Below are 13,886 nucleotides of genomic sequence, written 5' to 3'. Positions count from 1 at the left end.
CCTCACGCTCTGGAAGGACTCCCATGCCACCTTCCTCAGATCCATTCCAGCATCAATTCCCAATCACTGGCACCAATCAATCCATGACAGACCCTGGCCTGCCCAGCTGGTCTGTCTGGGAAGATGCCCACATGTGAGTCAGAAGTCTCAGCAAAATGATGCTTCTGCAGATAAGCCTGGCAAGCTTTTTCTTGTCAGAAACTGAAAGCCATGTGTTTTCATCTCCTTTTGCATTTATCTGCCTTAAATGCCAGGAACCTTAGAGGCAAATTCACAGCCACAGTGCGTGAATGACTTTTCACCTTTAATTCAGTGGTTTTCAAAGTGTGGTCCCTGCACCAGCAGGCACTAGTAGCGCCTGGAACTTGGTGGCTCAGTCAACTCTCTGAGTCTGTTTTCACAAGCCCTCCAGGTTATTTTAGTGTGCCCTAAAGTTTGAGACACCCTACTTTAATCTGTTAGCTCCACCCACCCAGTTAACAAGGGGATTGGGGCACTAATCAGAACCATCTAATCTCACAGCTCTTTTTCAGCCTGGCTCTTCCACTGACCTAAAGCAGAGGCTCACATAAGTTCCCTCTGGAGAAACAGAGTTCATTGTAAATTTGTGAACAGGAACTGGAGTGGAACATGATCATGAACTGTGCAGTTCTGGGGACCGTCACTCGCTCTGCCTACTTTTCCCTCTTTCTTTCCCATCTGCCCTATTCTCTCTCCACAGATCTGATCCTCTACTCCCTATTCTTTTCTTTTCTGCTCCATCATAGCTGGCATTTGCCTTTGGCCTACCATGACCCAACTCTAAAATCTAAACCATAGCAACCTTTTTGCCCTAATTTCCCTTCCTAACTGGAAAATTCTCTCCATATACCTTTTCCCGTTTGTCAGTTCAAATTCCTGGAAAGGACTCCAATTGGCCCATTTCCTCTTTTGAGCCAGGCTACCCTGAATCACGCCTTCCTCCAAATGATCAGTCACCTTTGGTCTGATGCTTTTTCCTGTCTAATGAACTACTGACATAGGATAAATTGCAGCTTGGGAGACGGGTGACTTCTGTGCAGTGATAGAGGCTTCAGGAGGAAATTGGGGGAGGGTGGAAACACATATGAGACTACCCCCCCCTCCACTACCCACGTAAATGAGACATGCGGGAACTTGGCAGTGAGGTTCAACAGTTTGGTTGCTGAGGGCTGAGCTGGAGACAAAGTTTCTGTTACATTATCATGACCCTAACCCTCAGTACACTGCCAGCCTGGGGAGGCCTGGAAGATATGGGCTGCAGGCTACCGACTCCTGACAAGTCAGAGAAGATCCAAGCTGGAAGGAACTTCGGAGATCACCCTGCTCAGCAATTACCCAAGAGCATCCCTGGGGAGCTCCTGAAAACTAAAGCTGCCGGGGCCCCACCTCTGGGATTCTGATTTAAACCACTGCAGATGCTTTTAGTCACAGCTGCCACTGAGAGCTACTGCTCTAACTTGACCTCTTAATTTTACAGGTGGAGAAACTTCAGCTCAGCTCCATAATGCGACCATGGCTCACTTGAAGATCCCACTTGTAACTAGGTTATAGAGTTTGAGTTACTAGATCCTACACGGTTAGAGCTGGAAGAGATCACAGAAGCCATACAACCCAACGCCACCACCTTTGCTTTAGCCTAAGGAGCTACGTGACTTGCTTAAGGAGTCATGGCCAGAAAGAGGGTAGCAAGGGCAAGAACCCAGGGGTCCTGACTCCTAACCCCGTGCTCTGCTCAGAACACCAAGGCTGGGGGACTAAAAGGGCCAGATGTGGAAGTGAAGACAGGAAGTGAAGCAGACCCAGCTGCAGCCCTGTGCTTGCTCTGCTGCAGGGAGCCTTTCCAGCATCACAGCTGGAAGAGTTTGGCAGAGGAACCTGGGCATAACTGGACGTGGAGCGGGCTCTAGCAAAGGAATCAGCACTTGGGTGCCCTGAGGACGGAGAGGAGACCGCTGGTCTGCTGAGGCTAATCCTTGCTTTCTGCCTGCCTCCCAGTTATGCTGGGAGTATGTGTGTGTGTGTGTGTGTGTGTGTGTGTGTGTGTGTTCCTGATGAACTGACAGATGGGCTGGAGTCCAGATTGCAATGTGATCAAAGACGGTGTCCTGGGTGTCAGCAGTCTTCTGACTTTTGCTGAGATAAAGTTGTCTTTGTTTTCCAGAGTGGCTTTGGTCAAGGTGTTGGCAACATCAATCTTGTATGTGGCTAGAAAATGGCTTCAGTAGGCATTTAAGAGGCAGAGAGGGGTGTGTGTGTGTGTGTGTGTGTGTGTGTGTGTGTGTGTGTGTGTGTGTGTGTGTAGATAGTAGAGGTGGTTGAAGATAAAAGGGTCCCAGTGTAAAAAATGAGGCAAGGGCTCGCCAGACATTGACAGTGGCAGGCAGGAAACCCCAAGGGGGTGAGTGTCAGCTTTAATCACATCCTTTTATGGGGGTTGGGGAGGGAGAGGAAGAGATGAAAAAGTAAACCACCTTCAAGCTTTTGAGAACCTTTACAACTGATAAAGCACCTTCACACACATTTAGCTCATCGGACCTGCACAACATCCCCACGAGGTGCACAGTGCCTGTGATCTAGGCTCAAGGGCTGGGAGCAGCCAGGCTTCAAGGCCACACGGTTGTTACCGGGGGAGCTGACCCACTCTTTCTAGACTCCAGCTCCGGTGCTCTGACCACCATGGTATCCTGCCCTCCGGGTGTGTGTGTGTGTCCCTCACGTGTGTCCCTCAAGAATGCAAGTGTTTGTGTCTGTGAGGCGTCATGTTTACCAGGGCCACAAGAAGCTGGACGATAAACACAGGAAAAATACAGGGAACTGGCTCTGGGTCCGCTGCGATGTCTTAGACAACTTAGTTTTCATCTGGGTAAAGTAACAAGCACCTTGCAGGGGTGCGGTAGGGCTCAGAGATCAAGTACACAAAGAACCTAACCTGGGCTCTCGAGGAGCCTGGTAAAATTCAATAAACAGTAGCTGTTAATATCCTGTGTACCTGTTACTGGCCTGTGTACAGAAGCCCATCCACCTGCAGGTAAGAGAGACAAGAGCCTGGTGCAGGGCCAGGGGCTGCTGGCTTTGTCCAAATGCGAATTTGTCCTCAGGTATCTGCCACAGAGCCTTGACTGGGGAAACCAAGTCCCACTTCCTACCCTCACCTTTCTAACTCATCATGGCCCCGTAATTCTGCACAAGTACTTGCTGGTGGATGTGCCAGTTACGCACAAGTACAGATCGCGCAGGTCTGAATCAAACAACAGAGGGGCTGGCATTTCGAGGCCTGCAGTTGAGACTCTTGGGTGGTGTGACTGTGTCAGACGACAGATCCTAGCGGAGATGGGTCGGGCAGATCACAGCTGCCGAGCACGGACAAGCGCCCTTTACGTGTGGCAGTTCAAACAGAAATCATCTTTTTGAACTGGGATTCAAGGTCAAGTCTGCCTGGCTTCAAAGGTCGTGCTCCTTCCAGTACCTGCAACCCAACCCTCATCACCCACACAGCTGGGACCCCACATGGGGGCCGGGAAGTGTTAGGCGTACAGGTATGTGTGTGCAGAGCGCTTGGAGCTCGAGAGGCCGCGCAGGGTGAGGACCGGTCTGGTCCACGGGAGGTGGCCTCCTGAAGGGAGAACATTCGCTTAACACTGGACAGCAAACCACACCATACTGGCTTCCTCTCCACACCTGCCCCGTGGTTGAACTGTATGCCTCTCGCCTGGCCTCTCCTCTGGCTTCCACCTCTTCTGAGTCACACACTAATGACCTTGGGTGCATTCCTTCAAGCTAGGCTAGCCAGGACCCATGGCCCATGGAGGCACACGTAGGGGGTGTGTCAGGGGAGACGCGGGAAGGGGCAGAGGAGGGCTCCACAGAGCCCAGAACCTTCTGCTGTGTCTCATCTGCCCAGGGGTATTCAGGTGTCCTTGACATACTCTGGCATCTCCCTCAGGGTTGCGAGGTGATGCAGAGCCCCAGGGGTGTCGAAGGGTCAATTTTAGCCTCCGCTAGATCTAATTAGCTTAGGTTGGGGGCCAGGCCCTTTCACAGAGGACTCCATTGTTCCCAAGAACCTGGCAGGAATGTTTATCATTTCAGAAACTGAGAAGGACCTGGCTCTCTCCCTCTTGGCCCTGGGGCTGCCCTCCCTTCGGATCTTAATGCACAAAGCCATTCCCAGCCAGGCCTCAGATGAAGCTCAGGGCTGCGGTGGAGCCCAAACTCTCCTTTCCCTAAGCAGCAAGGCAGGTATGCCGTCAACACCAGGAAAGCAGCCAAGTGCACACCTGGAGCAACAGCTCAGAATGTCACGTGTCAGATAACTTAACTGGGTAATCATCTGAAGAAGTGAAGTCTGTACCAAGAGCGTGAGGGACGAATCCAAGAGGACGGTTCAGTCTGCCGGTGCCTGCCTCAGCCCCACCCAGTGGTCCTGATCGTGGGGTTCATTCCCTCCCAGGAGAGGCTCTGGAAAAGTATATAGCAACCCTCACCTCAGACCCCCGGGCAATCAAATTCCAGGAGCTGCAAGGGCGCCCCATCCCGAGTACCCACCAAATGTGCACAGCCCCAAACTCTAGCAAGCAGCGCGGTGTGGAGGTTATCTGTCCACACTCTGGTTCAGACTGCGTGCGTTTAGGTCCTGGCTTTGCTGGTTATGAGCTGCCTGACTTTGGGCAAGTTTTCTTTGTGCCTCAGTTTTCCCATCTACAAATACGATGATAATAGTACCTATCTCTTAGGGGGTGATAATTAAACGGGTAATCTGTATAAAGATTTTAGGATAGCACCTGGCCTTTAGCGAGCAGTTATTATGATGATGCTTTTCTCCTGGTTCTAGTACGACTGCAGGTCTCCTGCCGGGACCATCACACATCTGTTTTCCATGCTACGTGTCCAGCTTCTGCAGCACCCTCTCTACACCCACTCAGGGTCGACCTGGCTCTCTGGGATCAGGTGGTTGGCAGGGCCCTGTTTCTACCCACATGGACCTCCACTCTGCTGTCAAGACCCTCTCCATGGCTGACCCACTGGAGAACCACCAGTGAGTCTAGGATGGGAGTGTGAAACAGCTCCCCATTAATCCAACCGCCTTGGGTGGTGGGGAGGAGACTAAGTATTGGTCAGAACCACTGTTCAGTTCTCCTACCCAGCCCCTCTAGTCTGCTGTTCCACCCTCCATGAGGTCCCAGAGGCCTTGCATTCTAGCAAGGGGGAGGTGGGTGTGCTTGGGTCACTGTAGACAAAGACGTTTTTTTTAAATTTTATTTTATTTATTTCTTTATACAGCAGGTTCTTATTAGTTATCTATTTTATGCATATTAGTGTATATATGTCAATCCCAATCTCCCAATTCATCCCCCTGCCGCCCCCCGACTGTCCCCCCTTGGTGTCCATATGTTTGTTCTCTACACCTATGTCTCTCTTTCTGCCCTGCAAACCAGTTCATCTGTACCATATTTCTGGGTTCCACATGCATTAATATACGATATTTATTTTTCTTTTTCTGACTTACTTCACTCTTCATGACAGTCTCTAGCTCAATCCATGTCTCTACAAATGACCCAATTTCATTCCTTTTTATGGCTGAGTAACATTCCATTGTATATACGTACCACATCTTCTTTATCCATTCATCTGGCGATGGGCATTTAGGTTGCTTCCCTGACCTGGCTATTGTAAATAGTGCTGCAATGAACATTGGGGTGCATGTGTCTTTTTGAATTATGGTTTTCTTTGGGTATATGCCCAGTAGTGGGATTGCTGGGTCATATGGTAATTCTATTTTTAGTTTTTTAAGGAATCTCCATACTGTTCTCCATAGTGGTTGTATCAATTTACATTCCCACCAACAGTGCAAGAGGGTTCCCTTTTCTCCACACCCTCTCCAGCATTTGTTGTTTGTAGATTTTTCTGATGATGCCCATTCTAACTGGTGTGAGGTGATAGCTCATTGCAGTTTTGATTTGCATTTCTCTAATAATTAGTGATGATGAGCAGCTTTTCACGTGCTTCTTGGCCATCTTTATGTCTTTTTTGGAGAAATGTCTGTCTATTTAGGTCTTCAGCCCATTTTTTGATTGGGTTGTTTTTTTAATATTGAACTGTATGAACTGTTTATATATTTTGGAGATTAATCCTTTGTCCGTTGATTCGTTTGCAAATATTTTCTCCCATTCTGAGGGTCCTCTTTTTGTCTTGTTTGTAGTTTCCTTTGCTGTGCTGTGCAAAAGCTTTTAAGTTTCGTTAGGTCCCACTTGTTGATTTTTGTTTTTATTTCCATTACTCTAGGAGGTGGATCAGAAAGGTCTTGCTGTAATTTATGTCAAAGAGTGTTCTTCTTATGTTTCCCTCTAAGAGTTTTATAGTGTCAAGTCTTATATTTAGTTCTCTAATCCATTTTGACTTTACCTTTCTGTATGGTGTTAGGGAGTGTTCTAATTTCATTCTTTTACATGTAGCTGTCCAGTTTTCCCAGCACCACTTCTTGAAGAGACTGTCTTTTCTCCATTGTATATCCTTGCCTCCTTTGTCATAGATTAGTTGACCATAGATGCGTAGGTTTATCTCTGGGCTTTCCATTCTATTCCATTGATCAATATTTCTGTTTTTGTGCCAGTACCATATTGTCTTGATTACTGTAGCTTTGTAGTATAGTCTGAAGTCAGGGAGTCTGATTCCTCCAGCTCCATTTTTTTCCCTCAAGACTCCTTTGGCTATTCGGGGTCTTTTGTGTCTCCATACAAATTTTAAGATTTTTTGTTCTAGTTCCGTAAAAAATGCCACTGGCAATTTGATAGGGATTGCATTGAATCTATAGATTGCTTTGGGTAGTACAGTCATTTTCACAATATTGATTCTTCCAATCCAAGAACATGGTGTATCTCTCCATCTGTTTGTGTCATCTTTGATTTATTTCATCAGTGTCTTACAGTTTTCTGAGTACAGGTCTTTTACCTCCTTAGGTTTATTCCTAGGTATTTTATTCTTGTTGTTGCAATGGTGAATGGGACTGTTTCCTTAATTTCTCTTTCTGATCTTTCATTGTTAGTGTATAGGAATGCAAGAGATTTCAGTGCATTAATTTTGTATCCTGCAACTTTACCAGATTCAGTGAGTAGCTCTAGTTGTTCTCTGGTGGTATCTTAGGATTCTCTATGTGCAGTCATCATGTCACCTGCAAACAGTGACAGTTTTATTTCTTCTTTTCCAAATTGTATTTCTTTTATTTCTTTTTCTTCTCTGATTGCCATGGCTAGGACTTCCAAAACTGTGTTGAATAACAGTGGTGAGAGTGGACATCCTTGTCTTGTTCCTGATCTTAGAAGAAATGCTTTCAGTTTTTCACCATTGAGAATGATGTTTGCTGTGGGTTTGTTGCATATGGCCTTTATTATGTTGAAGTAGGTTCCCTCTATGCCCACTTTCTGGAGAGTTTTTATCATAAATGGGTGTTGAATTTTGTCAAAAGCTTTTCCTGCCTCTATTGAGATGATCATATGGTTTTTCTTCTTCAATTTGTTAATATGGTGTATCACATTGATTGATTTGCATGTATTGAAGAATCCTTGAATCCCTGGGATAAATCCCACTTGATCATGGTGTATAATCCTTTTAATGTGCTGTTGGATTCTGTTTGCTAGTATTTTGTTGAGGATTTTTGCATCTATATTCATCAGTGATACTGGTCTGTAATTTTCTTTTTTTGTAGTATCTTTGTCTGGTTTTGGTATCAGGGTGATGGTGGCCTCATAGAATAAGTTTGGGAGTGTTCCTTCCTCTGCAATTTTTTGGAAGAGTTTGAGAAGGATGGGTGTTAGCTCTTCTCTAAATGTTTGATAGAATTCACCTGTGAAGCCATCTGGTCCTGGACTTTTGTTTGTTGGAAGATTTTTAATCACAGTTTCAATTTCAGTGCTTGTGACTGGTCTATTCATATTTTCTATTTCTTCCTGGCTCAGTCCTGGAAGGTTATACCTTTCTAATTTGTCCATTTCTTCCAGGTTGTCCATTTTATTGGCATAGAGTTATTTATAGTAGTCTCTTATGATGCTTTGTATTTCTGTGGTGTCTGTTGTAACTTCTCTTTTTTTCGTTTCTAATTCTATTGATTGAGTCCTCTTCCTCTTATTCTTGATGAGTCTGCCTAAAGATTTATCAATTTTGTTTATCTTCTCAAAGAACCAGCTTTTAGTTTTATTGATCTTTGCTATTGTTTTCTTTGTTTCTATTTCATTTATTTCTGCTCTGATCTTTATGGTTTCTTTCCTTCTACTAACTTTGGGTTTGTTTGTTCTTCTTTCTCTAGTTCCTTTAGGTGTAACGTTAGATTGTTTGAGATTTTTTCTTGTTTCTTGAGGTAGGCTTGTATTGCTATAAACTTCCCTCTTAGAACTGCTTTTGCTGCACCCCATAGGTTTTGGATCGTCATGTTTTCATTGTAATTTATCTCAAGGTAGTTTTTGGTTTCCTCTTTGATTTCTTTAGTGACCTCTTGGTTATTTAGTAACGTATTGTTTAACCTCCATGTGTTTGTGTTTTTTACGTTTTTTTCCCCTGTAATTGGTTTCTAATCTCATAATATTGTGGTCGGAAAAGATACCTGATATGATTTCAATTTTCTTAAATTTACCAAGGCTTGATTTGTGACTCAAGATGTGATCAGTCCTGGAGAATGTTCTGTGTGCACTTGACAAGAAAGTGTAGTCTGCTGTTTTTGGATGGAATGTCCTATAAATATCAATTAAATCTATCTGGTCTATTGTGTCATTTAAAGCTTGTGTTTCCTTATTAATTTTCTGTCTGGATGATCTGTCCATTGGTGTAAGTGAGGTGTTAAAGTCCCCCACTATTATTGTGTTACTGTCGATTTCCTCTTTTATAGCTGTTAGCATTTGCCTTATGTATTGAGGTGCTCCTATGTTGGGTGCATATATATTTATAATGGTTATGTCTTCTTCTTGGATTGATCCCTTGATCATTACATAGTGTCCTTCCTTGTCTCTTGTAACATTCTTTAAAGTGTATTTTATCTGATATGAGTATTGCTACTCCAGCTTTCTTTTGATTTCCATTTGCATGGAATATCTTTTTCCATCCCCTCGCTTTCAGTCTGTATGCGTCCCTAGGTCTGAAGTGGGTCTCTTGTAGACAGCATATATATGGGTCTTGTTTTTGTATCCATTCAGAGAGCCTGTGTCTTTTGGTTGGAGCATTTAATCCATTCAGGTTTAAGGTGGTTATCAATATGTATGTTCCTATTATCATTTTCTTTTCTGGGTTTGTTTTTGTAGGTCCTTTTCTTCTCTTGTGTTTCCCACTTAGAGAAGTTCCTTTAGCATCTGTTGTAGAGCTGGTTTGGTGGTGCTGAATTCTCTTAGTTTTTGCTTGTCTGTAAAGCTTTTGATTTCTCCTTGAATCTGAATGAGAATCTTGCTGGGTAGAGTAGTCTTGGTTGTAGGTTCTTCCCTTTCATCACTTTAAATATATTGTGCCACTCCCTTCTGGCTTGTAAAGTTTCTGCTGAGAAATCAGCTGTTAACCTTATGGGAGTTCCCTTGTATGTTATTTGTCGTTTTTCCTTTGTTGATTTCAATGATTTTTCTTTGTCTTTAATTTTTGTCAATTTGATTACTATGTGTCTTGGCGTGTTTCTCTTTGGGTTTATCCTGCCTGGGACTCTCTGTGCTTCCTGGACTTGGGTGGCTATTTCCTCTCCCATGTTAGGGAATTTTTCGACTATAATCTCTTCAAATATTTTCTCGGGTCCTTCCTCTCTCTCTTCTCCTTCTGGGACCCCTATAATGCGAATGTTGTTGCATTTAAGGTTATCTCAGAGGTCTCTTAGGCTGTCTTCATTTCTTTTCATTGTTTTTGCTTTATTCTGTTCCACAGCAGTGAATACCACCATTCTGTCTTCCGGGTCACTTATCCGTTCTTCTGCCTCAGTTATTCTGCTATTGATTCCTTCTAGTGTATTTTTCATTTCAGTTATTGTACTGTTTATATCTTTGTTTGTTCTTTAATTCTTCTAGGTCTTTGTTAAACATTTATTGTATCTTCTCGATCTTTGCCTCCATTCTTTTTCCGAGGCCCTGGATCATCTTCACTATCATTATTCTGAATTCTTTTTCTGGAAGGCTGCCTATCTCCACTTCATTTAGTTGTTTTTCTGCGGTTTTATCTTGTTCCTTCATCTGGTACAAAGTCCTCTGCCTTCTCATTTTGTCTGTCTTTCTGTGAATGTGATTTTTGTTCCACAGGCTGCAAGATTGTAATTCTTATTTCTGCTGTCTGCCCTCTGGTGGATGAGGCTATCTAAGAGAGACAAAGACTTTTTGTCTCAATTCTTTGCACTCATCTTTCACGGCCCAGATCAAATGTCATCTTCTTGGTGTGGGTTTCCCCTGATTCCCACTGTCAGAATTGTCACTTTATATATTGCTTGCCAAATGTGATCTCAGACCAGTTCCTTTCCTTTGGCCACCCCAGTTTCCTCATTTGTGAAATGAATGACACTGTTTACAAACTAACCTTCCAGGACTTTGGGAAGGTCCATTATAAGCCAATGGATATAAAGGCTTAGGTTCCCTCCCATTGCCCTCCTTGCCAGGCGGAGGAGGTGGGGAGATACCCAAGGTAGCTGACTGCCAGGCTGTCTACAAAGCTGATAAAACCAAGCCCTTTCCTGGAATGGCCGCTCCCTCCTTCTCCACCCATGGAATTCCTATTCAGCCTTCGAGGTGAAGCATTCCTGCTGCCCTCTGGGAAAAGAAATATTCCTCTCCCTTGTGCTCCTGTAATCCTTTGTCCCTATTAAATCTCTTATTTCCTTTTAACTTTTATTGTATTCAACTTACATTAGTATTGCTTGAGGTCAAGAACTGTATTTTGTTCTTTGGGGGTAACTGCACAGTGTGTAACATGATGCTCAGCACCTAGTAACTGCTCCAGAATTGCTCATTAACTCAAACTCGTGTTTCCTGGATTCTGCAGTGGACCCTGGAGGCAAACTCTACCATCACCAGCCTGATACTAGTTTATCTGAGGCCAACAGCTGAATTCACAATCTAGTCCATAGTGCCTGTGGAGAAGGGCTCCCACACAGCCTGGGAGTGGGAGAGGGGAGTGGGATGGCCGTGTATTTCCATGTGATCTCAGCTGCAAGCCAGTGGCAGCAGTGAGCCATGCCTTAAGGATTAAAGGACCTCTTCAGGAAACAGTGAGTCTGGAAGAGCCAAATTGCATCCTTAGTTACACGTTTGTTCATTACATGTTCAACGACTCAATTGTTTTTGCAAAAGTTTAAAAATGCAGACATATAGTAGAACTCTGCACTTATCAGTCCTTCCTTCCTCCCAGCAGTTACTGAAGGAAACAGACCCTAACATTTATGCCAGGTACCTGACCACACTATCACATTGTACCCTCACAAGGATTATTTGAGGTAGGTAGCACTATTACCTCCATTTGATAAATGTGGACATTAAGGCTGAGAGAGGTTAAGAAACTTGCCCAAGGTCAAGGAGACTAAACCACGGGGCTGACTGCGAACACCTAGCTCTTTCTTCTCACTCAGTACACAATGCTACCTTCCCATCTGAGGGTTGATTACTCGAGAAATGGATCTGATGCATTTCCTGCCCCCCTCCAGAAATTTGTGTTCCAGTAGAGGAGGCTGATACACAAATAATTAAAACATAAAGCACCAACAATAAAACTATGGAATAGAAATATGTGTAATGGATTGTGTGGGAGGCTGAAAGCAGAGTGATCAGTTCAGGCCGGCGTGGACCAGGGAGGGCTCCACAGAGACTCTTGGAAGGGGAGTGTGTGCAGGATAACTCGCATTTTGACGGGTAGAGAATGAGGAAAGGAGAGAATGCAGGAGTCTGAGGCAGAGGGGACTACATGTGCAAAGGCATGCAGAGAATGCCAGGCATACTTGGGCAAGGAGACTAGATCGGGGAGCCAGAACATGGGGTTTTTGAGGACGATCTGGGCTGTGCCAGGCTTAGTTTTGTCAAAGTGTTCGACTTGTTTCTTTAAGCCCCAGGTGGCTGCTGACAGCCTCAGAGGAGAGAAATGACATGAGCTGAGCTGCACTGTGCAAGAGGAAGGACCTGCAAGGACCATCTCTGAGTAGGAACTGGGAGGTAAATAGGGTCCTGCATCCTTCAGATATGTACCCTCAGCTTCCAAGGTCTCTGCCAGTGTTGGTTTTAGGGATGAGAATAAGAGAACAGGAGTCTCTTTCCTGTTGAAAGAGGCAGGTCAAAGACCAGAACTGCTGCGGGGCCTTGGTGCACTGCCTTGCTCCCCACACACCACCCCTACCCCATGCCTCAGAATGGCAGAAGTGTGGCTGCTCTGAGTAATGAGGACGAGTCTGCTGCAACAGCTGGACACCCTCCCCCAGACGAGGTGTGACACGCTGCCTTCTGCCAAGGGTAACTCTGGGGACTCCCTGGGCTCAGCCTGCAGTGCTCATCCCAAATGCTGCCTTCAGAACCGGAAGACTGTTTTTCCAAATTAACAAAAGATGTTCTGGATCCATGATTACATGTTCCCCACATAGCACATGATTTATAAACACAGATTTATAAATTCTATGTAAACGTAAATTACACATCTGTGCACAGTATGTTGTAAATTTAAGTATTTTAACACAGACCGAAACAATGTTCCATGACATATAATAAACCCAGGAGCTCTTTAATCATCAGTGCTAGAACTACGTGTTGACAATTACCTTGCACTGAAGACTTAAAAATCCTCCCATTTTTTCCTTTTTAATTTTTAGGAAATGTATATGCTGAACTCACCGTGAAAAAAACCAGGTGATCTCTTTAGAAAACTGCCCCCAAACTCTTTGGCTCTGAAAGAAAATGCAGTGCCAAATTTTTGCCTAATAAAATGACGATTTGAGTGGAATCTGAGTCAAACCCAAATGAAGGAATACTGGTTCTTTGAATCAGCAAAAGAATTCAGTCTCTGGCATCCAACACTCCATTATTCATGGGCCTGAATTGGCAGGAGAGCTGTTGGCACATTGGAGATGACCAGGAAAGCAGGGTTTGGAGGGACAGAGGGAGGGAGGAAGTTGGAGGTAGATAAGGAGAGAAAAACAATCTGAAATACCTCTCAGGCCAACTCTGAACAACATGTCGGGCATTTACTATTCCGAGGTGAAGAAGTTCCACTATCCCCTTGCTAGACACTCTCTCAGCTCATTTCTCTGCACATGGGGTCATTTCACTGAGCAACTGCTTAAAAACAAATGCCTCACTGGGCCACTGCCCCAATCAGAAAGCGCTTCCGGAGTCCCAACAAGCAGGGCCAGCAAGAAGATTGATTCCCCTCCATGAGACAGCCCCTCCCTGAGCCCTTGTCCCAGAACCGCTCACCGGGGCCTGCGGAAGGTCAGGCCGTAGTGCTGACAGGCCAGCCCCACGGTGGGCGTGTACACGATGGGCATGAATTTCTCCACGTCCGACGTCAGCACTCGGTAGAAGAGCTTCTCGTTCCGGTCTTGGAGCGTCATGAGGATGATGTACCTCGGGAGGCGAGACAAGAACCAAGCTGATCACGTGAGCACCATCTGCGGCAGCACGGAAGGCCCCTGATGCAAAGACCCAGGGCTCCCACTCAGCTACTTTCAATTGTACCTTCGTGGGCAAGTCACCATCTCCTCTAAGCACGTGTCTCATCATCTATGAAATGTGGAGAATAGTACCTGCCTTACGGTGCTTATTACTACACGTGGTGTAGGTGCTATTCCAATTTTTTTCATTAACTCATTTAACATGGGGAACATGCCTCCCAATGACTTGGAAGGTGGGTACTATAATTCTATTTTAGAGACAAGGAGATCA

The 13,886-nt window shown here is 45.0% G+C and overlaps 1 protein-coding gene across 6 annotated transcripts in view; it reads right to left on the bottom strand.

Moving 5' to 3' along the window:
• The window catches only part of ME3 (malic enzyme 3), a 297,110-nt gene that overhangs the window by 85,858 nt on the left and 197,366 nt on the right, over positions 1-13,886 (bottom strand). For all 6 annotated transcript variants that reach the window (XM_032641780.1, XM_032641779.1, XM_032641778.1 and 3 more), the window contains one exon: positions 13,419-13,568. In XM_032641780.1, coding sequence (XP_032497671.1) covers positions 13,419-13,568 — 150 coding nt within the window. The remainder of the gene's footprint in view (positions 1-13,418; positions 13,569-13,886) is intronic.

The sequence above is a fragment of the Phocoena sinus genome, chromosome 8, assembly GCF_008692025.1.
Source record: "Phocoena sinus isolate mPhoSin1 chromosome 8, mPhoSin1.pri, whole genome shotgun sequence".
Classification (NCBI taxonomy): Eukaryota; Metazoa; Chordata; class Mammalia; order Artiodactyla; family Phocoenidae; genus Phocoena; species Phocoena sinus.
Note: the sequence above shows the minus strand (reverse complement) of the source record. Positions and strands in the feature narration are given on the sequence as shown.